Genomic DNA, 26,045 nt, shown 5'->3' with positions numbered 1-26,045 from the left:
AAGCCTTCCTGCCAAACTTCATCTCATTAGATTTGACCTAGGCTGATCCAAGACATGTTCCTGCTCTTCCATCTTCTTGTCCCACAGTCATCAGCCATTCTGGCCACCTAGTGTTTACCCAAGCTGAAGACACATACCTCCAGCCCTATAAAACCCCCTCCATCGCTCAGTGGAGGTGGTCGTTTGGCAGGCCAGAGAAGGAGCAGGTACCATCCTGATTGGGCTTATAGGCCACCCGGGAAAAGAAGGCGCATAAAGGTGAGGCAATTGGAGAACCGTGATGGAGCAGAGTGTGCTTCTGCCAGAAGTGCTGGGAAGTTAGGAGTTAGGAAAGGCTCCCACGGGTTGAGAATCAGAGAAGGCTTCATGGAAGAGGCAGGAGCAGTGCTGGACCTGAAGGACAGCTGGGCTTTGGATGGGCAGAGAGGAAGGGAGGGCATCTCGAGAAGAGGGAGCACAGGAGCTGAGATGCGGAGGCTGCAACGGCAGAGTGGCTGGTGGAGGGGGCAGAGAGGAGGCGGGCAGCATCGTCATCCTCATCATCACATTTATTGACGGCCCCTGGGAGGCGGGGCTGGGGACAGAACATACAAAGACAAGGACCTGCCCTCAAAAAGGTTCCATTCTAAGGAGACGGGACAGAAAAATACAGAATGGTCTTTCCGGGGGATGGCCCACTCTCACCTGTGCAGGTCAGAAACCCCTGGCCTACCTTGCCCCAGGGTCTGGAGCATGAGCGGGGCAGGTAGTAGCCCCAGGGCCATGGTGTCCCTGCCCCCGCATTTGGGGCCTGACCACCTGGCTCCTAGGTGGTGGACCCCAGAACTGGGGGGGAAGGTAGGCTCAGGACAGGATGGAAAGCACTCTGGTCAGCCTTGGCATTGTGCGAGCCCAGTGGAGTGGCAGGAGGCAACAGGCCCCCTAGGCAGGGCCCCTTGAAGGAGGCAAGCATTTTCCCAGGCCCCCGTGAGTCAAGTTCTTTCACTGGGGCTGGCCCATCACCCAGGAGGCCCCATTTGGGGAGAAACAGAGGCAGAGTTTCCTCAGCGCCAGAGGCATAAGACCCTGCCCACCCCACCCCCGGCCTTCTCTGGGCATCTTCCAGGTGACCCTCCTCCCCAGCTCAGCCTCCAGGGCCAGGGCCTGCCTAGGGCCAGGGGGAGGGGCCTGCCCCTCCCCCCACCCAGGTAGTGGGGGAGGAGGAGGAGCCACGCATCAAGTTTGTCTGGGCCCCCCAATGGGGGGCCATACCCTGGATCCTACCGGTGAGGGGGCTCTGGCTGCGAGGGCCGAGGGCTCAGCAGAGGGGCTGGGCCTAGGGGGCACCCGGGGGAGCTCTTCAGCGGGGGCACTGGGCGGGAGTCCAAGGGGGGCAGGCTCCGGGGCACTGCTGGTGGCCCCCGGGAGGCCCCGGTGGGCAGGACAGCTGCAGCAGGGAGGGATTTGGGGGGATCCGCGGCAGCAGTGGGGGCTGGCTGGCCAGACCGCTCCCGGCGCCTCAGCAGCTCCTGCAGCTTCTCCGCCTGGGTCCGCCTCAGGTGGGCCAGGGCGCGGCCTCGCTGGAAGGCAGGCAGGAAAGCCTCCAGGCTCTGCTCCCCCAGCAGCAGCTGCTCCATCTGCTCCTGGGACAGGAGGGAAGGGACAGTTTGGGAGGAACACGACCAAAGGCACAGGACCTGTCCTCTCTCTCACCCCCAGTCCCCTCACAGATGGGGGGCAGGGCACCTGAGTCCCTGCTTGGACCTGCCTCTGGCCTGCTGGGTGACTGCAGACAAAGGCCCTCTATTCTCAAGGCTTGGCTTCCTTAGTGTCACCAGGGAAGAGGTGGGGTCAGAGATGGGGTCACACTTGACATAGATGTCTCTCATCAAGGCCCCTCCTCCTCTACCTCCTTCAACTCAGTGAGCACTGCTGTCCCGACCCAGCACTGGGAATTCTGTCCCCACTCCTCTGCAGACCCAGCCTAAGCTGCCCTGAGACATCCATAGGAAGCCGAGGGAAAAGTCACAGCTGGGGATGGTGGGCCCTGTGTCCGGTGGGGACAGCAAGGCGCAGGCCCTTTGGGGGCCGGGCACTCAGGGAAGGCTTCCTGGAAGAGAAGGCGCTTCAGCCTGCAATGTAAGAATTAAGGGGAGGGGATGATGATAGGATGGGACTCATTTCCTGGTCCCCAGGCGCAGCCACCCCTCGTCTCACCTCAGCCTCCTGCTCAGCTTCTTCCAGTTCAGCCTGCAGCCAGCCCAGCGCGAAATGGGGGCTCCAGCGATGCATGCTGTCCTCTGAGGGCCACAGAAGGACAGAGTGAATAGCCCCTGCCCTCAGGGCCCACTGCCCAGGACCCAATCCTGACTCTCACTGGCCCTGTCTGTGAGGCAACACTCCCCTCTGCTCTCTGGAGCCTCAGTTTCCCCACCTGTACGGCACACACGGGATCCGGTTGTGTGCCTCCCCCAGTCCCTGAGCAAAAGAGGCAGCAGGGCCTTTGTCACCTAGAGCACCCCAGACCCTTGGATATGGGGCCCCCTCTTCTCCTGGGGTCCCGCTCTGCCCTGTCTAACCCAGCTCTCCTCACTGACTGCTCACTTTCCCAACTAAGGAATTTTCCAGGAGGAGCACCCCCTCCAACTGGCCCTGGCAGGGACAGGTCTGCCCAGGTCCCACCCTTAAGAGTCAGACACTTCTCAAGGCCAACAGCCCTCACCCAGTCGCTGTAGCTTGTCTGCACAGCTTTCGGCCACCTCCCGAAGCTCCTGGTACTTGATGGCCAGGGCAGCGCGGCCCATCTCCAGGCGGGGCCGCAATGCCAGGTTCTCCTTGGCTAGCGCGTAGTTGGAGGCCAGACACGCCTCGCGCTCCAGCTGCAGGCCCTGGAACTGCCGGGAGAGAAGAGCCAAGAGCCCCATTCAGGAAGTCTGCCCATGGCCACCTACTGCCACCCCGGTAACAGTGCCCACGGGCCAAACCAGAGGCACCCCCGTCTCAAGAATGCGAGCCAACAGGTGGAGGGACTGCACGCGCCCGGACCACGCTCTGCCTCCGTTTCCTCTTCCACAAAGTAAGCTCCAAACATCTACCTCCTAGGGTTGTTGTAAGACTTCAGCGAGGAAAACTATGAAGGCCTCTACAAATGTTAGTTAATTTTTAATTTTTCAATTAATATGTCTGCTCAGGTCCCCGAGGAGTCCCCCTCCCTCCTCTGTCCCATTTTCCATGCATGGGCAGCTTCCCTCTCGTTCCAGGCCTTTGTCTGCTTCCTCCTCAGGTGTTTGTGCCGAAAACACCCCCACCCCCTGCTCTTACTCTCCAGAGGGGCCGTTTCACCCTGTCCCTGCAGAGCACCCCCTCAAACCCCCATCTCTTCCCTCACACCCCCACCCTCTACCCTTCAGTGGAATCCCCACACCCCAAGGAATACACACCCCCTTTTCCTCCCTGGTCCCCAGCAACTGCTCCCAGCTTTAAGGAAAGGCAGAAGGCAGACCCCTTTCTTTCCTGGCCCTAGAGAAGGCTTTTTCCTTCTGCTACTGGGAGGGCCGAGCCTCCCCTCCCTGCCCCTGGAGAACGCACTACCCTCCATCTGTCCCCTGTAGGATGCACATGCCCCTCCTATCTGCCTCCCTCCTCTGTACACTTTCCCTTTCTGCCCCCCAACAGACAACCAGCCCGGGCCTATCTCCTGTGAAATATACAACTTTCTCTTATGGTGGCCTATGGAATACACGCCTCAGCTTTCAGCACCCTTCCCCAACGGAAGACACAAAGCCCCCTCTTGCACCCCGAGAATACAGACGCCCTCCCAACGGTCCCCCCAGGTGTCAAACAGGCCCCTAGTTCTCCCTGTGGAAGGCACCTCCCCTTTCTGGCCCTACAGAACGTGGGTGTGCGAGCCAGGGCCCCCCACAACACAGCACCCCCCGCCCCCGAACACACCTCCCTGGAGCATCCGCTGTAGGACACGCCTCGCGGCCATCCCGGGGGGTGCACGGGCGCCTCCCTGGGTCTCTGGCGCCCCACCCGCCCCAGGCCGGCTCCAGCCGCCCCCTCCCCCGGGGGCGGCTCCGCCGGGCCCACTCGTACGTGCCAGGCTCCGGCGGCCCTGGGGCCCGGCCGGCTGGGCCCTTCGGTCGGTCGGCAGGTCTGGCAGGCCGCGGCCCGTCCCCCGCGCCCCCCGCCCGCGCCCCCCGCGCTACCTTCCTGCTGAGCCGCACGATCCGGTCCAGCTTGGGCTCATCTTGAAGCAGGTCCCGGAGCTGCCCGGTGCTGAGGATCCCAAAGCGCCCCGGGCTGCCGGGCTCCGGCCCCGCCCGCGCCGCCCGGGCCCGGTACATGCCGCCCGCCCGCGCCCCCAGCTCGGCTGCTGGCTCGGCCCGCTCGGCCCGCTCCGCTCCGCTCCGGCTCCGGGATCCGGCTCGGGCTCGGGCTCCGGCCGCGCGCGCCGCTCCACCGCCAGAGGGCGCCCCGCCCGCCCTTAAAGGAGCCGCGGCGCGGAGGCTGGGGGTGGGGCGGGGAGGGGGCGGGCCGCACCCCTTCCCACCCTGGCAGAGCCGCGCGGCGCGGTACCTTTAGCAGCCGCGGATCGCCTGGCAACCCATCCTCCTTCCGCGGTGTGGATGTTTAAGGCCGCCTCTCTCCGCTCCCCTTCTCCCGGCCATCATTCACCACGCCCCCAGGCACGGACTCTCCCACCTCCGGCGGCGTTTACAGTTTACAAGGCTGTTTCACATTTACCCCTTGAATTTGCACAACAATTTTCTGAATTTGGTCGGGCGCCAGGAGCTCCTGCCCTGTTGCTAACTTGGAAAAATCATTCACCTTCCCCCAGCCTCAGTTTTCCCTTCTATAAAATGGAGAGATGGTACGCAATGTGAGGATTAGAGGTAGTAAATGTCCCTTGCCTGTAGTTAGCTAACTGAATACCTAATATGAGTTATTGTTATTTTACAGATGAGGAAACAGTTTCACAGAGATGATGTCACCTCCTTAAAATCACATTACAGGTAAACAGCAATCTTAGTTCTCCTTGTATATGCGGTATCCACGGAGCTCCTGATGCCTCCATGCTGGGCACGGCTGGGCCTTGTCAGGGCAGTGTCTCTGCCTTCAAAGAGCTCAGGGATTAAAGTAGAGTCACACCCTCACTCAGCTTACTTTAGTACCATACAGAATGGTGGGTATCACCACTTGATGTCTTTGTGAGTCCCATGTGATGCCCAGGGATGTCATGTGCCTTATCTTCACTACTAGGCTTGGTCAGCACCATTGTCAGAAAACAGACATTCAGAGATTGTCACTTGTCTAAAACAGTAGTGAGTTAGCTTTTCCCACTTCACCACACTATGAAGAAAGCACACCAGGTGGCATCAGAGCAATTAGAAAAGCTCACCAGAAGAGGTGACATTTGGGCTGTGTTTTGAGGGATGAATAGGAGTTCTGAAGTTGAAGGAGAAAATAATGAAGCCAAAGAGAAGTCTCTCAAGGCATAGAGGCTGAAAGAGTCCAACATGGACTCTCCCAATCCAGCCAGAGCATAGGGGGCGTGGTGGAGATGTCTGAGAAAGAGATAAAACTGATGAAGTGGGGCAGGACAGGCTTGCTGACAGACTGTGAAGCAACCCTTCTTCCACATTTTTATGGTAACTGAAATGTGGTTTTCCTTCAGACTCAACTGAAACATCACCACCTCCATGAAGCCCTCTCTATCCCCCGCCCCAGCTGCATCGTGTGCCCCACAATTCCTTGTGTCCCTCCACCAGGGTCCTGGGTATTATCAAGAGCCCTTTCGTACTTTCCGGTTTCCTGGTTATGATCTCCCGGTTCTGCACTGCATCCTCCAGACCCACTATTTCCACTACACTCCTGGGAGTCCCCTAGACACTCCCCGCTGTCCAGCTCTCCTCTGGCCCCTCCTACTCAGTCTAACAGGCTTTCTCTCTAAGAGGTGCTGGTGAGAGGAGCTGGGAGCCCATGCCTCAGCTTGTCCCCTCTTCATCACCAATCCCCCTTTGTCCAGCCCAGTGTGTCCCCTGTGGAATGCCCCACAACGACAGTCCCTTTGAACCTTCCCCATCCTCCTCAGACTCCCACACCCACTCCTGTCCCTTCGTAGGTGACTGCTCATCACATAGAGAAGCTCTGCCACTTCCTGCCCCACCCCTGTGGATCTTCTCCGCACCTGCCCTAGTGCCGCTCCATCCCTCCGGGCTCCTCATTCCAGAGCCAACCCAGGTACCCTGACTGTGAGTCTCACCTTCACCTGCCTCCTCCAGGATGCCTCCCCCAACTGTGGCAATTATATATCTTTCTGTCTCTTTCACTTTAATTTCTGCCTTTAGACTGGTATCTCCCTTTCACTTCTCCAATTTGTTGTTGTTGTTGTTGTCTTTTTGCCTTTTCAAGGGCTGCTTCTCATGACATATGGAGGTTCCCAGGCTAGGGGTCGAATCGGAGCTGTAGTCACCGGCCTACGCCAGAGCCACAGCAACGCGGGATCCAAGCCGAGTCTGAAACCTACACCACAGCTCACGGCAACGCCAGATCCTTAACCCACTGAGCAAAGGCAGGGACCAAACCTGCAACCTCATGGTTCCTAGTCGAATTCGTTAACCACTGCGCCACGATGGGAACTCCTTCTCCAATGTTTTGAAAACACCCTGTTATGAAGTTCCCGTTGTGGCTCAGTGGTTAACGAACCTGACTAGAATCCATGAGGATGCGGGTTTGATCCCTGGCCTCACTCAGTGGGTTAAGAATCCGGTGTTGCCGTGAGCTATGGTGTAGGTCGCAGACGCGGCTCGGATCCCCTGTCGCTGTGGCTGTGGTGTAGGTTGGCAGCTACAGCTCTGATTCAACCCCCAGCCTGGGGACCTCCATATGCCATGCCCTAAAAAGACAAAAAAGAAACAGAAAAGAAAATGCCCTGTTATGAATGAGTGCATTCCCCCCAAACTGATATGTTGAAGCCCTAACCCGCAAGGTGATGCTATTGGGAGGTGGGACCTTTGAGAGGTGATTAGGTTCAGATGAGGTCGTGAGGATGGGGCCCTCTGAGGGCATTAGTGCCATTATAAAAAGAGGGGAAAAAACCAAAGTTCTTTCTCTCTCCACCATGTGAGGTCAGAGAGAGAAGGCAGCTGCCTGCAAATCAGGAAGAGAGCTCTCTCAGCAGAACCCAAATCTGATCCTTGATCTTGGGCTTCCCAGCCTCCAGAATTATGAAAGATAGATAGTTTTTGTTTAAGCTGCCCAGTGTGTGGTGTTTTGTTAATGGGCATTCCAAGCAGACAAACATATTCTCTGCACTCCTTGCATCCATTTCCTCATGCCCTGCCTTATTTCTTGCCTCAGTCTGACTTCACCTCCATCTCAGCACTTCCAGGGCACTACTGTAGCCAAAGTCATGGACTGCTTCTTACTGCCAGGGCCTTTCTTTTTCATATTCAACACCATTGGCCACCATCTCTTTCTTGATCACATAGCAGTCAGAATCCAGACATTTCATAGGTGTCAGGTGGGCTAAAATTAAAAAGTCAGATAATATCAACTGTAGGTGAGGATGAGAAGTGACAGTAATGCTTATGTACTGCTAGTGGTAGAATCAATTTGCTTTGGAGAGCAGTTTGTCAAACTCATAATTCAAAGATGTTCGTATCACCCTGCCCAGCTGTTCCCCTCTTCAGTGGACAGGAAAATGGACCTCAAAGATGTCCACATCCTGATCTCTAGAACCTGTGAAAGGAACTTTGCAGATGGGATTAAATCAAGGATCTTGAGGAAGTCCCCCAGTGGTCTAGCAGTTAAGGATTTGGCATTGTCACTGCCGTGGCACAGGTTTGATCCCTGGCCTGGAAACTTCTGCATTGTGCAGGTACAGCCAAAAAAAAAAAAAAAAAAAAAAAAATCAAGGATCTTGAGATAGAAAGATTATCCTGGATCATGCAGGTGGACCCGATGTAATCCCAAACATTCTTATAAGGGGGAGGCAGGACAGTCCGAATCGGAGATGATAAGACAGTAAAATCAGATGGTCAGGAGTTCCCATCGTGGCTCAGTGATTACGAACCCAACTAGTATCCATGAGGATGTGGGTTCAATCTTGGACCTTGCTCAGTAGGTTAAGGATCTGGCGTTGCTGTGAGCTGTGGTGTAGGTCACAGATGGGTCTCAGATCTGGCGTGTGGTGGTTGTGGTGTTGGCTGGTAGCTGCAGCTCTGAGTTGATCCCTTGCCTGGGAACTTCCATATGCTGTGGATGCAGCCCTAAAAAGAAAAAAAATAAATCAGATGGAAGAGTCAGAGAGAAATTTGAAGATAGTATGTCTCTGGCTTTGAAGATAAAGGAAGAAGCACTGAGCCAAAGAATGTAGGAAACCTCCAGAAACCAGAAAAGGCAAGAAGGAAATGGATCCTCTCATAAAGACTCTGGAGGAAGTGCGACCCTGTCAATACCTTAATTTTGGCTCTGTGAAACTGATTTTAGACTCTTGACATCCAGACCGTAAGATAATAAATCCATGTTGTTAAGGCACTAATTTGATTATTTGTTACAGCAGCAATAGGAAACTAATACAAACTCCCAGGAATTCTTGCTCTCGTGAACTAGGAGATAAGAACAGGAACGCTCAGTGGTTCTACTTGCAATAACAAAAACCTGGAAACAACCCAGGAATTCCCTGGTGGCTCAGAGGTTCAAGGATCTGGCGTCATCACTGCTATGGCTCAGGTTACGGCTGTGGTGAGGGTTCGATCCCTGGGCCAGGAAGTTACGCATGCTGTGGGCAAAGCCAAAAAGAAAAAAAAAAGTGCGTATGTCCAACCCCAGGAGGATGGCAAAGAAACTGGTGAAGCTTCAAACCGAGGAACACTTCATACTACACAGCAGCGGAAATGGGTGAATTACAGCTCCACATGTCACTGCGGCTACATCGCTCACACAACATAGTGAAAAAAACAGCCTCAGAAGAGTACATTCAGGATAATACTGTTTATGTAAAGTTTAGAAACATGCAGACCCGTACTTCATATTGCTTGGAGATAGGTACAAAGTGAAATTACAGGAACAATAAATACCAAATTCAGCAGCATCGCTGTCTGGATGAGGAGGATGGAATCAGGGAGGAGGCTGAGGGGACTTCAGTGGCATCAGAAGATAGTTCAGTTTCTCAGGCTGAATGTGGGTACACAGCTGTGCACTGTGTTATTCTTCCGACTTTGGATAAGTCTGAAAACATGTATGTGCAATTAATAATGTATAGGCTCTATATTTTTTACCTGAGCTTTCAAGTTGGATAGACCCGGGTCCCGTTCTGAGCACTGCCACTTCCTATGTGACCAAGAACAAATTCCTTAATTCCCTGAGTCTCAATTATATCATCTGTAAAACGGGTAGTTGAAGGATTAGGTGACTTGATATGTGTCTAGCACAATGCCTGGCACTTAGCACTCCCAAAACAGCAGCTGCAATGGATTCCTTCTTCTGAAAACGACCCCTTGGTGGTATTTTTTTTTTTTTTTTTGTCTTTTTGCCTTTTCTAGGGCCACTCCCTTGGCATATGGAGATTCCCAGGCTAGGGGTCCAATCGGAGCTGTAGCTACCGGCCTATGCCAGAGCCACAGCAACGCAGGATCTGAGCCATGTCTGCAACCTACACCACAGCTCACAGCAACGCCGGATCATTGACCCACTGAGCGAGGCCAGGGATCGAACCTGCAACCTCATTGTTCCTAGTCGGATTCATTAACCACTGCACCATGACGGGAATTCCGACCCCTTGGTTTTAATTCATGGAGCTGCCAGGGTCTTCCAGGAGCTGCTTGAGCAAAGGGGACACATCATCTCGATGGTTCTGCTCCCTAGTTCAGTCTTTACATTCATTATTCTCCAAGGGTTCAATCATCACCCCCTTAAAAAAAAAACAGCTTTATTTAGATACATGCCATACAGTTCAACAATTTAAATTGTACTATTCAGTGGTTTGGGGTATATTCACAGAGTTGTGTGTCTATTGGCACAATTTTAGAACATTTTTTATCACCCCAAAAGAAAGTCGGTACCCATTAGCAGTGATGCCCCATCTCTCTCAAATTCCATCCCCACTCCTAGGCAACTAACCCACATTCTGTCTCTATGGATTTGCCTCTTCCGGACATTTCATACTAATAGAATCCTATAGTATGTGCTCCTTTGTGACTTTGTGACCTTTTTTTAATACACTCTTTCATTTAACATGTATTCAAGATTCATTCATGTTGTAGCATTTATTAGCACATTATTCCTTTTGATTTTTTTGTGGCACATACATGACATAAAACTGACCATTTTAATCATTTCAAAGTATACAGTTCTGTGACATTGTCTGTTCACCTTGTTCTGCAACTATCACCACTGTCCATCTCCAGAATTTTTTGAATTCCCAATCTGAAACTCTGTAATCATTAAATACTCCTTCCCCTCTACCCTCACCCCAGCCTGATACTCACTATTCTCTCTGTTTCTAAGAATTTGACTACCCTCGGGGCACCATGTGTAAGTAGAATCATTCAGTATTTATCTGTCTGTGATGAGCTTGTTTCACTTAGCATAACGTCTTCATTGTTCATCCACATTATAGCATGTGTCAGTATTTCCTTCCTTTTTTTTTTTTTTTTTTTTTTTTTTGTCTTTTTGCCATTTCTTGGGCCACTCCCTCGGCATATGGAGGTTCCCAGGCTAGGGGTCCAATCGGAGCTGTAGCCATCGGCCTGCACCAGAGCCACAGCAACGCGGGATCCGAGCCGCGTCTGCGACCTACACCACAGCTCACGGCAACACCGGATCTTTAACTCACTGAGCAAGGCCAGAGATCGAACCCGCAACCTCATGGTTCCTGGTCGGATTCGTTAACCACTGTGCCACGACGGGAACTCCCTTTCCTTCCTTTTTAAGGCCACGTAATATTCCATCGTGCATATATATATATACGCAATTTGTTTATCCATTCGTCAGCTGGTGAACATTGGGATCGTTTCCCCTTTTTGGCTATTAGAAGTAATGCTGTTATGAACATTGGCACACAAGTTTGTATGTGACATGTTTTTTTTCCTCTTGGTTATGTAACAGTGAGTGGGGATGCGGTAATTCCATGTTTAATCTTTTTAAGGAAAGGCCAGACTGTTTTCCAAAGCAGTTGTACCATCTTACACTCACACGAGCAAGGTATGAATGTTCCAATTTCCTCCCCAACTCTTGTTTTTGGTTATGTATTTATTTATTTATTTTTGCCTTTTTAGGGCCACACCTGCAGCATATGGAAGTTCCCAGGCTAAGGCTCAAATCGGAGCTGTAGCTGCCAACCTACACCACAGCCACAGCAGCATAGGATCCGAGGCACATCTGTGACCTACACCACAGCCCATTGCAAAGCCAGATCCTTAGCCCACTGAGTGAGGCAGGGATCGAACCCACATCCTCATGGATACTGGTTGGGTTTGTAACCCACTGAGCCACCATGGGAACTCTGGGATATTTGTCTCTTTATTGTTGAGTTGTAAGTATTCTTTATATATTCTGGAAACTAGTCTTTTATCAGATATATGGTTTATAATATTCTCCCATTTTGTGGGTTGTCTTTTCACTTTCTTGATGGTGTCCTTTGGTGCACAGAAGTTTTTATGAACAATTTGATGGGAATTCCTGTTGTGACTTTAGGTCAAAGACACGGCTTGGATCTGATGTTGCTGTGGCTCTGGCGTAGGCTGGCAGCTACAGCTCCAATTAGACCCTTAGCCTGGGAATCTCCATATGCTGTGAGTGTAGCCCTAGAAAAGACAAAAAAAAAAAAAAAATTGACAAAGTCCAGTTTATCTGGTTTTTTTCGTTTGTTTGTTGCTTGTGCTTTGGCATCATATCTAAGAAACCATTTTCTAAGTCAAGATCATGAAGATTTACCCTTATGTTTTCTTCTAAGGGTTTTATACTTTTAGCTCTTCCATTTAGGTCATTGATGCATTTTGAGTTAATTTTTGTATGTGGTGTGAGGTAGGGATCCGACCTCACACTTTTGCCTGTGGATATCCAATTATCCAAGCACACACATATACAACCTACACTTTTAAAATCTCGACCTCAATTACACAGGAATAGAGTTATCTTAATTCTTTTTTTTTCCTTTTTATTTTTCTTTTTAGGGCCACACCCACAGAGTATGGAGGTTCCCAGGCTAGGGGTCTAATCGGAACTGCAGCTGCCAGCCTATGCCAGAGCCACAGCAATGCCAGATCCGAGCCGCATCTGCAACCTACACCACAGCTCATGGCAATGCTGGATCGTTAACCCACGGAGCAAGGGCAGGGATCGAACCCGCAACCTCATGGTTCCTAGTCAGATTCATTTCCACTGTGCCACGATGGGAACTCCAATTCTTATATATATTTTTTTAATACACTTTCATCTTTGGTCCATACATGGCTTTTTTTTTTTTTTTTTTTTTTTTTTTTTTTTTTTTTGCTTTTTAGGGCCACACTTGTGGCATATGGAAGTTCCCAGGTTAGGGGTCAAATCAGAGCTGCTGATGTTGGCCTGTGCCACAGCCACAGCAACACAGGATCTGAGCCACATCTGTGCATATACCACAGCTCATGGCAATACCAGATTCTTAACCTATAGAGGGAGGCCAGGGATCGAACCCGTGTCCTCACGGATACGGATTGGATATGTTACTGCTGAGCCACAACAGGAACTCTTTTTTTCATTTTTAGGGCTACACTTGTGGCATATGGAAATTCCCATGCTAGGGTCATTCTTTTTTTTATTTGTGGATTTATTAATTTATAATGAGCACCAGTGAATCTTCCACCCAACCCAGAACTGGGGCCTAACCAATACTTTAAATCTGGGTGCTTGCTCCAACCTTGCCTGCCCACACCCAAAGTAAGTACACCCCTCGATGTAGGGATTATCACTCCCTTGCTTTTTAAAAAATAACTTTATGGAAGTATAATTAATGCACAGTAAACTGCACGTATTTAAAGTGTGCAGCTTGATGAATTCCAACACAGTTATACGCCCCAAAATCATCGCCAAAAGCGAAGCAAATGAGCATATCCATCACCCCCAAAATTCCTTTATGTTCTTTCATAATTGCTTCTCTAGTCTCTCCCACACCCTTCAACTCCATCCCCAGATTACCCTGATCTTCTGTCACTGCAGGTTAGACTGCATTTCCTAGAATTCAAAATGGAATCATACTGTGTGTACTATTTATCTTATTTGGTTTCTTTTATTCAGAATAATTCTTTTGTTATTCATCTGGATGGTTGCATTTCTCCCAGTTTACTCCTTTTAATCACAGTGTAGTATATCAGTTTATGGGTAGGCCACAGTTTATTTATCCATCAGCCCATTGCTGGACCTTCAGATTGTTGCCAGTTGGAGGCTTTTACAGACAAAGCTGCTGTTAACATTGCATTTAGTCTTTGAATGTACATATCCTTGCATTTCTCTTGAGCAAATACCTAGGCCATGAGATGACTGGGTTAGGTGGTGGGTATCTGTTTAACATTTTAAGACACCAACAAACAGTTTTCAAAAGTGTTTTCACATCCCCGCCAGCAGTATATGAGTTCCAGTTACTCCACCTCCTGATCAACACTTTCCATGCTCAGTCTTTTTCTTTTTAGCCATTGTAATGGATGCTGGGTTCCTTTGTTTTGCTAAAAACCGTTTTGGTATATAGACACAGGAATCTAAACGATAGATGATTCACAGCTGTTTTGAATCTCATAAGAAGCAGAGGCTCTGACTTGAGCTATCCCACCTTTCTGCAGAAGGGGTCACCCTCCTACCACACCGTGATCATGTTCCCACCAGCCTGGGGCTGGGTACGTGGGAGGCATCGATCCAGGCTGAGGAAATAAGCTGCCTGACACTCTTAATAGCCGCAGAACCTCACCATCTTCCTCGTGAGAGGCTCAGACATTTCCTTACCTGCCTTCCTGAGGACAACAGCCTGCTGGACGTCACCCTATGGTGACCCTTTGATGCAGTTTCTCCAACCTCTGCCTGCAGTCAGTTTTCTCTCTACCCCCTTATTTGATTTAGGGGGGTGGCGTCCTGCCAGGCACTTCGGTTCAAACCATGAACACCTTTCTCACTCTTAAACCTTCCATCTGTCCCCAAATCCTTTTCATTTAATTCTTCCGATATTTACAAGTGTGTGTGTGTGTGTGTGTGTGTTTCCCAGGTCCTGTTCTGGAGCTGAATCTGGAGTTGAATGAGACCCAGGACCTTTGGCAACATGATAGTCAGTCCCTTCATTTCCCCAAGTCCTCCATCCACCTCCCCAAAACGGTTGTGTGGTCCTGGCCCAGGCAGCCTGGCCAGTCCTGGGCCGAGACACCCGCCCCCAGGCTGGCCTTCAGGCTCTCCATGGCATTGCTTCCCTCTTGCTGTAGCCCCAGCAAATCTGGCTGGTCCTGCCTTTGCTGGACACTCTTCTATGGCTGCCTGTCCTCTCCTGGATGGAGTCTACGTTTCTTTGTCTGATGTCTGTGTTCTTCCATCGTTTTCTCCCTTTTTCCTCTTCCCTTGTCTCATACTTGACTATCGACCCTTTCCAAGTCAAACCAGACCCTTGACTATGCCCCAACCTCACGCTGCATCTCTGTGCCTCTCCTGCTTTGCCGAAGATGTCCCTCTACCTGGAATTCTCTTCCTCCTGATACCTTGTCCTAAAGCTGTTGAAGAGCTGACCCACCCTTCTTGCCTTCCACAGGCAGGATCACAACACCCTCTGTCCCCAGCCCAGATCCCAGCCTGACATTTACCAGAGTCGTTAAAGACTCACTCATTCCCTCCTCCTTCATTAGACTAGAGGTCCTCTGAGAGCAGGAACAGCATTTATGTCATTTTTACAGTCCCAGCCCCCAGCGCAGGATCTATTACACAACAGGTGCAGGGCCAGGACACCTGGGCTCAAATTCCACCTGTATGAAGCTCAGACGAATTACTCAACCTCTGTGCCTCTCTTTCTTCATCTGTAAAGTGGGGAGAAAAGAGCCCCCCCATTTGAGTGTTGAAGGGATTCAGCGAATTAACCCACATAAGGGGCTTAGGAAGCAGAGGCAGGACCCTGGCAAATGGTCAGTGCTTAGCAAACATGAGCTACAAGTAGTAGTCATTTGTTATTGATATGAAACCCTGTCCTCGCGTTAAAGAATCTTCATATAAAGGAGGAGATACTTTCTACTGATCTTTAGGAGACTCCTTTATTTATTTATTTATTTGGTCTTTTGTCTTTTGAGGGCCACACCCGTGGCATATGGAGGTTCCCAGGCTAGGGGTCTACACCACAGCTCACAGCACGTGGGATCCTTAACCCACTGAGTGAGGCCAGGGATCGAACACGCAACCTCATGGTTCCTAGTCGTATTCATTTCTGCTGTGCCACGACAGGAACTCCAGAGGATACTCCTTTAAACAAAAAGACCCCCGGAATTCCTGCTGTGGTGCAAGGGATTGACAGCTTCTCTGCAACTCCAGGATATAGGTTCGATCCCTGGCGGGTTAAAGGATCCAGCACCACCACAGTTGCAGGATAGGTTGCAACTCTGGCTCGGATCTAATCTTGGCCCAGGAACTCCATGTGCCCCAGGACAGCCAAAAAAGAAAAACAAAATCAAACAAAACCAAAAACCAAAAAACAAGGAAGACCCCAAACTTACTCAGTTTCCATTAACAGGGGAGGAGTCATTCACCAGCGGCCATCTAACTCGCCTCTCTTCTTTCTCAGCAGCAAAGTAACAATGAACATCCTCCTCCTCCAGGAAGCCTTCCAGGATTGGACTGCCTTAAGGAACTTCTTCCCACTGTCTTTCTCCAAGGTGAGGCCCTGTGACCACAGCCATCCCTCCATCCTGCTTCTCATCTTCACTGCTATCCTCTTGTTCTGCAAGGGTTATAACCACCTCCAGACTAATTCCAGGTCAATCTGACATTTTTCCATAGGTGTGGCTGGAGCTAAGAGGGAGCCTGGAGAGAGAAGACTTGTCCAAACACCCCTGTTTTAAATATGGGTGGGTTAAATCCAGGATGCTCAGTTAAATCTGAATTTTAGATAAACAGTATGAATAATATTTTAGTGTAAGAATGCCCCAAATATTGCATGGGACATACTTAGACTTAAAAAATATTTATTGTTTATCTTGGAGTTCCTGTCATAGCACAGCAGAAATGAATCCGACTAGGAACCATGAGGTTGTGAGTTTGATCCCTGGCCTTGCTCAGTGGGTTAAGGATCTGGCATTGCCGTGAGCTGTGGTGTAGGTCACAGATTGAGCTTGGATCTGGCATTGTTGTGGCTGTGGTATAGGCCAGCGGCTACAGCTTCGATTAGACCCCTAGCCTGGGAACCTCCATATGCCATGGGTGCGGCTCTAAAAAGACAAAACATATATACATGTAGTTTGTCTGAAATTCAAATTCAGCTGGGCCTCCTGGATTTTTATTTGCTAAATCTGGCAACCCTAAGTAGAGGGAAACTGAGGCCCTGGGAGAGGGAATGAGTATCTTCTCTGGTTGCTGAGCCTGTTCATGAATGCCCCTGCCTGGCTCAAGCCCCAGGCCCCTTACACACACACACACACACACACACACACACACACACACACACATACACACACACAGCCTCTGATTTCATTCTCGGGTCCTAGCTCTGGCCGTGAATGGGTGTCTGTCCAAGGCGGCAGGACCAAGACCAAGAGCATGGGGAGAGGAAAGCGTGTGCAGACAAAGGCTGAGCTTGCCCCCCAGGACGGCACTGAGTATGGGGGTTTGGAAGGAGTAGGGGTGTCCTCATCGCTCCCCTTCTCAAGATGCCCACCCTAGGGCCACCACTGGCCTGTCCCTGTCCTCTCTCTGGGCGGCTACCCTGTGGGTGTTCAGGGTGCTTGTGGAACGATTGTGGCCATCAGGAGGAATGTGAGGACCCAGAAGGCAGATCACCTGAGGGAGGTTGGTGAGCTCCAGGCGGCAGGAGGGGGTGAGGGAAGAGGCTTCAGAGAGCGTGGGGTTCAGGGAGGGAGGCTCAAGGCAGAGCGTGCGGGGGGGGAGGGTGGTGCAGGGAAAGGGAGGAGGCTTAGGAGGCAGCAGGGACCCGGAGGAGAGCAAGGAGGTCAGAAGGGGTTTCCAGGAGGCAGCGAGCCCAGGGAGGGCAGAGGCTGGGGAGGGGGAGGGCTCAGTAAGGAGCGGCGATGTGTGCGAAGCCGCGGGGGCTGCGCAGAGAAGGGAGTGGGGGTCGGTGAGGGTGATGGGAAATCGGGAGAGAGCCAAGTTTGGAGGTGGCTCAGGGCTGGGCCTCGGATGGAGCTGGCGTCCAGGGGATGAATGGGGTTCAGTGAGCCAGATGGGAACTCAGGACGGACGTGAGGTTGGAAGAGGGGCTGGAGCCCAGGGAGTAACCGAGGCGGTCCGGCCGCCACCTCTGCCCACCTGGGCCTGGCTCCACGCCCCTGGCTCCTCCCTTCTCCAACCCAGCCCGCGGTTTGGGAGCCAGGCTCCAAGCCCCCGCGGAGAGGGGGGTTAAAGGTGAGCGGGCACGAGCGGGTCCCAGACGGGGATTGGCAGGAGCCTGGGCCCAGGGCCCGGGCCATGGCTGCCCCACAGGCCTCCAGCTGGGTGAGCGGCTGCCACCCACGTGCTAAGGAGAGAAGGAGGCACCGGATCAAGGGGCAAAGGACACCCCGAGCGAGCGGGAGGGCGGAGGCCGGGCAGTGCCCACGTCCACACCCGCTGCTAAAAGCCGGCCCGCGGCGTCGCGCAGCGCACAGAGCCCTCTGCCGCCGGCGTAGAGAAGCCGCCGAGAGCGGCTGTGGCCCCGAGCATCCCGCGTGCTCCCCTGGACAGACGCCTCCCGGGGAGACCCCGTGGCCTTGGTTGAGAGCTCCCTTACCTGCAAATCCCGCGGAATCCAGGTAAGCGGCACGGACGGGGGTCCACTGGGGGCAGATGCTTAGCACAAGGGGAGTCAGAGCCTCCCTTATGCTGGATCTCAGTCTCCTCACCTGTCAGATGGGGAGGGGGCGCTTCTATGGCTCTGCTGGGCTGCAGGGGTTAATACTCTTGTGTACCTGCCCCCCTTCACTCAGGCGCCTCTGCGGGGGTGGGGTGCGGGGAAGAGGAAACCTCATACCCCAGAGAGGGCTCAGGATCAAGAATCCCAGACGAGCTCATCCTGCCTGCTCTTCCTGGAGACTCACGGACTCCCACTGCCTCCGGGCCCCACTGGCTGGGCTGGGACTGAATCTTGGTCCCGGGGCTCTCCCTGGAGCTAGGTGTGGGACCAGAGAGCCAAGAGGGAGGGCATTCCTCCCTGCCGTCCCCCTGCCCTGGGCAGGGGTGGGTGCTAGTAGTAAAGCTGGTTCCAGGTGGGCCCTTGGGTGAGGGACCAGGACTCAGACTCCTCCTGGCTGGGCAGGGAGAAGCCACATGTCATGGTGGGACAGAGAAACCGTATGGATTCCCAGCCACCAGGCTTTAGCCAACAGGTAGGGGCTAGGGAAGTGGTGAAGGCCACCCACGCTGGTCTGGCTTAGGGAGGCCAGGGCTCCCTGCCGACTCCCAGCCACCCTGCCCCCACCTGTGTCCCCTGAGTCCACACGTGGGGGCCAGGAGCTGGGGTCCAGCCTGGGCTGGTTTAGGAGCTTTGGGTGCTTGTCTCTGTCTGGCTGTGTGACCTTGGGCTTGTTACTTCCTTTCTCTGGGCCTGGCTCTCCCTCTGTGATGTAGGGAGGCTTCCTGGGCCACTGGTATGGAAACAAGGACAGAATAAACTGGGACAACAGGATGCCTCAAAGGACAGGGAAGCCCCCTCCAAACAAGGTCTCACTTGTCCTTTGCAAGGGGGAGGATGCAGCTGAATCAGGTGGCAGGTGGGGCCAGGGATCTACCCGGCCTCCATCTTGCCCAAGTTCTCTCAGCATCTGGCCAGCTCCTGCCCAGGCCCCAGATCCTCAGAAAAGGGGCCTGGGTCCCTCAGGCCCTGGAACCTGAGCAGTGGGTTCAGGCCCATCCCAGTGAGGCTTAATTCCTCAGCCTCAGGGCAGAGCCAGCTTCTGGAGGAGGAGGGAGATTCCAGTGGGGGCATTCTGGAGGATGCCCCCCCTCTGGCGAGGGTGATCCTTCTGACTGCAGCCCTCCATCCCCCTTACCCCTCCAAGGACACAATCCACCTCAGGCCTGGGCTCAGACCGAATCGTGCTCAGAGCTCAGGCTGGGATCAGGACTCAGCCGGGGCCCAGGTGAGAGGGCTGCCGAGAACTGAGGTCAGGGCCATGCCTCGGGGCTTGGATTGCTGTGAATGAAAGTATGTGACAGCGATGCTGGTGACATTTGTGAAGTGAGGTGGACAGTAAAGTGCTTTGACAAACTGCAAAGTGGAACAGAGCAGAGGGGGCTTTTGAGGTCCTGTGACCTCACCTGCCCAGATACTCAAACTCACCTCCCAAGCCCTCCCTCTGAGGCTGCCCTTGACCCCGCCGCTGGCCCTGTCGGGGGCGAAGGCAGGTTGAGACCTGTGTGGGAGCTGTCAGACTGGGCGAGGCCCTCTTTAGGCCAAATCTCACTCCCTGGTCAGAGCTGAAGAAAGGGTTTGGGCTGGGATATGAAGCAGGATAGAGGAGCTGAGGGGGCTCCCCGAGGCTCAGGGGAGCTGGGTGTGGAGGAGGAACTGAAATTTGCTGTACACCTACTGTGTGCCAGGCACTCTATGGGGCTTTTCTGTCACTGTTTCCTTCTTCCCAATAACCTGAGATGGAAAGGATAGTTTCTTGGAGTTCCTGTTGTGGTGCAGTGGTTAACAAATCTGACTAGGAACCATGAGGTTGCGGGTTCGATCCCTGGCCTCACTCACCTCACTCAGTGGGTTAAGGATCCTGTGTTGCTGGCAGCTACAGCTCCGATTAGACTCCTAGCCTGGGACCCTCCATATGCCGCAGGAAGTGGCCCTAGAAAAGACAAAAAAAAAAAAAAAAAGAAAGAAAAGAAAGGATAGTTTCTCCACTTTACACATGAGGAAAGAGAGGCCCAGCAAAGTCAAGGCACTGACTCAAGGTCACACAGCCAGGAAATGGCAGGGCTAGGATTCAAAGCCAGGCAGCTGGATTCCAAAGCTCTGGTTCCTTTTCCCCCTGCTGCCTCTGACTTGCCCCCAGGTGACCCTGTCCTCTTCCGGGCCTCATTCTGCTCATCGGCAGCCTGGGCCTGAGCGTTCTTACCTGGGCTGTCAGGCAGCAGCCATGGGTATGGAGATCGGTACACAAGACAGTATGTCCGCATGGCTGCTCGTGGCTGTCCTCTTGGCCTGTGCCCACCTCGTCCTTCCCCACCTGTCTTTCCTGCTCCTGAGATACGGGCCAAGGCAGCTTACACTTGTCTTTCCTTTTACGGGGTGGGCTAAGCTGACCCTGTGTAGGGACGTTGACAGGGCAGGAAGAAACAGAACATTCCCTGGGCAGGGCCTGGCACCATAAATAGGTGATACCTCCCCCTGGCTGGCCCTGAGACACAGAGGTTGGCTGGCAGGTGGGTGGGCAAGCGAGCATCCAGCATCCCTGGGCCTCCCCAGGGCAGGGGAGCCCTGGGGGTCCTCCCAGCTGTGTCCCACACCAGCCCCATCAGGGCATCAGGCCCCTGGACTGACTTGGAACGGGGGCCCCAGGGAGGCACACCTCTCTCACCCAGAAACACATGGCTCATGGGGATCCCTAGCGTGGGAGATGCAAGGCAGGGCAGAGCTGTCACCCACCCACGGCTGGTTGGAAAAGACTCTGTCCGCCCCGAGTCTCCTGTTGCAGGTTGTCCCCTTGTTGTCTGTGTCCTGCAGCAGCTGGTTCCTCCACGCCCAGAGCTGCTGGCCAGAAGGACGGAGGAGAGAAGGCTCAGGGTTGGGAGCGGCAGAGAGGGAAGGGGAGAGGAAGCCTAATCATGTGCCCACCACTGGCTGTCACACCTGCATTTCATTTAATCCTCACAACAGCCCTGTGAGGGGAGTGTAACATCTTATCACCACCACCCCCCTTTTTTTTGGTCTTTTTGGGGCTGCATTTGTGGCATATGGAGGTTTCCAGGCTAGGGGTCAAATTGGAGCTGCAGCTACTGGCCTACACCACAGCCACAGCAACGCCAGATCCTTAACCCACTGAGCAAGGCCAGGGATCAAACCCGAGTCCCCATGGATACCAGTCGGGTTCATTACTGCTAAGCCACAATGGGAACTCCTCACCACACCCATTTTAAAGTTGAAAAACTAGTGCTCAAAGCCCATGATACCATTCCATCCTTGTAAGGGGGTCACACTCAGAGAGGGACCCAAAGTCAAAGAACAGGGGCAGATTTGAGCATCACAATTCACACCTCTGTGCCATGGAGCCGCAGATGGCTAGGACATCATTTGGCCTTGACGTTTCCCAGACAGGCAGGGCTCTGAGGGGTCACAGGGGCCCTGGCCTTGACAATCGTCCCAACCTTCCAAGGCACCCTCCATTCTACTCTCCTGGGACTGACTCTGGGCACCCACACCCAGACCCCACCTTGACACACGGAAGTTACCAGAAATTCTGTCTGGGTACAAAGACACCGACTGTGTGGCCAGATGGCCTCCTCTCCGGGACTCTGTTTCCTCCTCTGTAGAATGGGTGGACCAACAGAGGGGGCCCCGTTCCACCTCTCCAGGCCCTCTGTCGTGAAGCTCCGCTGGGAGCACGGAGAGCCCAGAACTGAGAGGCAGGAGGCCAGGCTCACTCACCGAAAGGACACGCCTGTGGTCTGACACAGCCCCTGAGCCAGACCAAGCCCGTTTCCCTCTGAGTAACACGAGGTCGGTGGCCTTTGCTGACTTACAGACTTCTAGGTTGCGGATGAGTCCTGAGCAGCCAATGAGACCCTGATCCTCACCCCCACTTCCTGGAGAGCTTAGGGAGAAGGGCTTGCCTGTCCTTTGTTAACCCAGCAAGGATTTACCAAGCACCTGCTATGTGCCAGCTGCCCTTCCACCCTAGTACCTGCGCTTCAGCCCGGTTTTGGGTGGGCGCACCTGATATTTGATATGCGGGGGAAGACAGGTCAGCCTTTAGTTCCTCCGAGCAGCCTAGTGCAAGGGTTCAAATCCGGGCTATACTACTCATTAACTGTATGACCTGGAATGACTGTCCGACTCTAACACATGTTTACTGTGTGGGAGAAATAACAAACAACTCCCTGAGCGAGGTGTACTCTGTAAACCGGGGACCATCAGCCCTGTGTGACAGCTGGTTGGCTGGACTGATTAGACACAACAAGCAATGTTCAAGGGCCTGGCAGGCCACTGAGCTGCATGGTGGTGATTCAATGGGTTTTTGGATTTTGTCTCTGGCTCCTAACACACAGCCCCTCAAACCCATGCAATCTCCAGCGTGATAAGAGTCTTTTGCATGCTGGTGAGGTGACTGGTGGCCCCCAGATCATTCTGAGCCTATAATTGGGAATACCAAGGCATGATTGGAGGGCTGGAGCTTTCAGCGCTCCCCCCCCCCCACCTCTGTGGAGGGAGAGGGCTGGAGATTTGAATTCAGTCCCCAAGGGCTAATAATCAAGTGTGCATGTGTAATGAGACCCCCTAAATGAAAGCGTTCAGAGACCTTCTGGATTGGTGAACATGTAGAGGTGCTGGGGGGTGGGGGGCGGCACCTCAGTGAGGGCACAGAAGCTCCGGGCGCCCCCTGTGCCCGTGCCTTGCCCGGTGCGTCTCTTCCATTTGGCTTTCCCGAGTTCTCTCCTTAAGAGTAAAATGGACAATATAAGTAAAGAGTTTGCTTGAGTTCTGGGAGCCTTTCTAGCACATTATGGAACCTTAGCCAGGGGTCATGGGATCCCCCGATTTACAGCCAGTTGATGCGAAGTACAGGTGACAGCCTGGACTTGTGATGGGAGTCTGAGGTGGGGGCGGTCTTGTGGGACTGATCCTTTAACTTGTGGGATCTGACACCAACTCCAGGCAGACAGTGTCAGCACTGAATCGAATTGGAGGAACCCAGCCGGTACTGGAGAACTGGGAAAGTAGTGTTGGAAAAAACATCACACATTTGGTGTCAGAAGTGAGCAAAAACGGCCTGTGGCCCTCGACTCTTGGCATGGCGCCTCATCTGGGTGGAACACCACCTCCAGGCTGGCCCCCATCCCTTGCTGTGCCAGTAGCACGTTCTACTCCCCTAGATGTTCAGGACACAGCAAGACGCTGAGCGCCTTCAGCCCTTGTTACAGGGAGGGCAGCTGAGGCCCGGAGAGGGCAACGACTTGCCTGAGATGACACAGGGTCCCTGATGAGCCAGGTTCCTGGGCCTTGCACCCGAAAGGAAAGGTGCCTCCCAAGGGTTCCTTGGGCCCTGCATTATCCCCATTTCACAGAACATGTTGTTAGCAACTGCATAGTATCCCACTCTAGGGATTTATCCAAACTTACTCAAATGTTTTGTTTCTCAGTATTATTAACAGTGCCGCAGTGAACATCCTTGTACATGTTTCAACACTTATGGAAATAGTTTTATTTATTTATTATTTGTTATTTATTTATTTAGCTTTTTAAGGCCATACCCGTGGCATCTGGAAGTTCCCAGGCTAAGGGTTGCAACAAAGCTACAGCGGCCGGCCTACACTAGAGCCACAGCAACGCAGGATCCGAGCTGCATCTGCGACCTACACCACAGCTCACGGCAATGCCCAGTCTTTAACCCACCGAGAGAGGCCAGGGGTGAAACCCGCAATGTCGTGATTCCTTGTTGGATTCATTTCTGCTGCGCTACAACAGGAACTCCACGGAAATATTTTTGTAGGCTAAATTCCTGCAGTTGAATTTGGTGGGTCAAAGAGTACCAGTGCTTTTGGTGTAATAGATTTTGCCAAATGGTCCTACCAACATATAATCCCATGTTACTTTTCCACCGACAGAATAGGGAAAAGGCCTGAGACCCGACCCATGTCATTCCTGCCTCTTCCGGGTCTAGACGAGGGTTTTCAAGCTTCCCAGGAAGTAGCCACAGTGCTGGAGAAAAAGTTTCTGGGCAGATCACTGCTGGGTCATGCCACGTGCCATTGTTTCATGCCACGTGTCACTGTTTTCTTCCTCCCTGGCTGGCCCTGCACGCCGACCACCCACCCCCCTGCCTGCACCATGGGCTGCACTAGTTAGTAATAGTACCCCAGTACTAACTAGTATTTAACCATACTGGTCAAAAAGAACAGGGTTTGGAGTTTTCTGGTGGCTCAGCAGGTTAAGGATCTGGCATTATCACGGCTGTGGCTCGGGTCACTATTGTGTCACAGGTTCAATCCCTGGCCCAGGAACTTCCACATGCCACAAGTGCAGCCAAAAAAAAAAAAAAAAAGAGAGGAGTTCCCGTCGTGGCGCAGTGGTTAACGAATCTGACTAGGAACCATGAGGTTGCGGGTTCGGTCCCTGCCCTTGCTCAGTGGGTTAACGATCCGGCGTTGCCGTGAGCTGTGGTGTAGGTTGCAGACGCGGCTCGGATCCCGCGTTGCTGTGGCTCTGGCGTAGGCCGGTGGCTACAGCTCCGATTGGACCCCTAGCCTGGGAACCTCCATATGCCGCGGGAGCGGCCCAAGAAATAGCAACAATAACAACAACAACAACAACAACAAAAAAAAGACAAAAAAAAAAAAAAAGAAAAGAAAAGAAAAGAAAAGAATAGGATGGGGTTGGGAATTAGAGCCTCATGACCTCGAGCAAGTAACTTAACTTCTCTGAACCTGTCACGGCACAGGTGATAGGGAGTGATCATAATTTCCATGTTTCTAGTCTCCTGGAGAATGAGAGGAGGTATGGATGGATCTGAAAGTGCTGTGGTTCCTTCCAAGGGCCAGACAGAGACCAGTCTTGTTGGCTAAACCTTGGGCTTTGGCACAAGAGGGATGGGCAGAGGCCCTGGCCTCAGGGAGCTCACAGGCTGGCTGATGGGGAGCTGGGGACAGAAGGAGATGGGGGAGGGATTGAAGCGGGCTGAGCCAAGAGCTAGCCCCGCCGCACGTCCCCAGAGATCCCAGGGCCTGGTCCAGTTCTTCTGGGACCACGTGGGGAAGCCCAGGCTGATCCTCGCTTGGAAGCCCTTTCCGCCCTCCTGCAGTGCCCTGAGTACCCACTGACGCCGTGGACAGGCCCTGGACCCTGGCTCCCACCCTAGCTGCTCTGCTTTCTCCAGGTGCTCCCTCTTCCTCCCCGGGCCCATCCCCCAGCTCAGCCTACCCAGGGGCAGAAGCTCATGGGAGGCCACCTGATGTGGTGGCAGCCCTGGGTTCAAGGCCCATCCCTGCTGCCTACCATCTGTGACAACCCAGACCAGTCATGTCTGCACCGTGGGCTGCACTAGTTAGAGCAGTGCCCCAACACTAACTAGTAATGGTAGGCCTTTCCCACTCTCAGGGGAATGTGATGAGCCCTCCGGGCCACTTTGGCAAAGGGTACGTGGGCATAAGCTGCGCTGTCCCCCGGAGCTTCTCTAAGAACTGCAGCCCATTCGCATGGGCAAGGGCCCACTTGTATTTTCAATCTGCCTTGGCTGTATGAGGATACAAAGTGCAGAAGCAGTAGAAAACAAATTACTAGCAAAGTTGAGAAAACAGACAAATATTAAGCTCAGCTTCTTATTATTACATTTAACAGATATCAGCTTACTCTATTAAATTGATATAAACGTTTCTAAATACTTCCTCGCAATTTATGTATTAGTCTCATCACCAACTGGTAAAGAAATCCAGGCCTGGCAGTGGAGTAGCTGCCCCAGTGCCCACTGGAGTCAGATGAGGGCCAGGGCCAGGAGGTGGGTGCCAGGAGCTCGGCAGCTGTGTGGGCTGCTGGCTCCCTGCTCTCACCCAGCCAGGCTTGCCAATCTGCGATCCCCCAGCTCTGCCTTTGTCACTGCTCTTCCCTCCCACCACTCCTTCTCCCTTCTCGGTGTGTCTGATTCCCGCTCTGTCTTTTGAGGCCCACCTCAAGCACACTTCTCCTAGAGAGCCTTCCCTGGTCACAG

The 26,045-nt window shown here is 53.0% G+C and overlaps 2 protein-coding genes across 9 annotated transcripts in view; one reads left to right on the top strand and one right to left on the bottom strand.

The window, feature by feature from the left end:
• Nucleotides 1-530: 530 nt before the first annotated feature.
• On the bottom strand, nucleotides 531-4,417 carry VPS37D (VPS37D subunit of ESCRT-I). The gene is made up of 4 exons (XM_003124403.6): nucleotides 4,191-4,417; nucleotides 2,702-2,873; nucleotides 2,197-2,279; nucleotides 531-1,622 (listed from the first exon to the last, which is right to left on the bottom strand). Exons 1-4 carry the CDS (start codon nucleotides 4,326-4,328, stop codon nucleotides 1,260-1,262), a joined length of 756 nt encoding a protein of 251 aa, XP_003124451.3. The 5' UTR covers nucleotides 4,329-4,417; the 3' UTR covers nucleotides 531-1,259.
• Nucleotides 2,859-26,045, top strand: part of MLXIPL (MLX interacting protein like) — a 50,336-nt gene continuing 27,149 nt past the window's right edge. For all 8 annotated transcript variants that reach the window (XM_085016816.1, XM_085016813.1, XM_021086329.2 and 5 more), the window contains exons 1-5: nucleotides 2,859-3,055; nucleotides 4,945-4,997; nucleotides 6,107-6,225; nucleotides 15,767-15,854; nucleotides 15,979-17,942. In XM_085016816.1, coding sequence (XP_084872942.1) covers nucleotides 17,620-17,942 — 323 coding nt within the window. In that variant the 5' untranslated portion in view covers nucleotides 2,859-3,055; nucleotides 4,945-4,997; nucleotides 6,107-6,225; nucleotides 15,767-15,854; nucleotides 15,979-17,619. The remainder of the gene's footprint in view (nucleotides 3,056-4,944; nucleotides 4,998-6,106; nucleotides 6,226-15,766; nucleotides 15,855-15,978; nucleotides 17,943-26,045) is intronic.

The sequence above is a fragment of the Sus scrofa genome, chromosome 3 (genome assembly GCF_054392235.1).
Source record: "Sus scrofa isolate SSC_HxYL_T2T_F1_AM1 chromosome 3, Sscrofa_HxYL_maternal_Yorkshire_Landrace_v2.0, whole genome shotgun sequence".
Classification (NCBI taxonomy): Eukaryota; Metazoa; Chordata; class Mammalia; order Artiodactyla; family Suidae; genus Sus; species Sus scrofa.
The sequence above is the reverse complement of the archived record's forward strand: the minus strand, read 5'-3'. Positions and strand labels throughout refer to the sequence as shown.

Coding starts and splice junctions, on each gene's coding strand:
- VPS37D (XM_003124403.6), bottom strand. CDS start 4,328: ATGTACCGGGCCCGGGCGGCGCGGGCGGGGCCGGAGCCCGGCAGCCCG. Junction 2,874..4,190: donor TCGTGCGGCTCAGCAGGAAG/GTAGCGCGGGGG, acceptor CTCTCCCGGCAG/TTCCAGGGCCTGCAGCTGGA. Junction 2,280..2,701: donor AGACAAGCTACAGCGACTGG/GTGAGGGCTGTT, acceptor TGTGGCCCTCAG/AGGACAGCATGCATCGCTGG.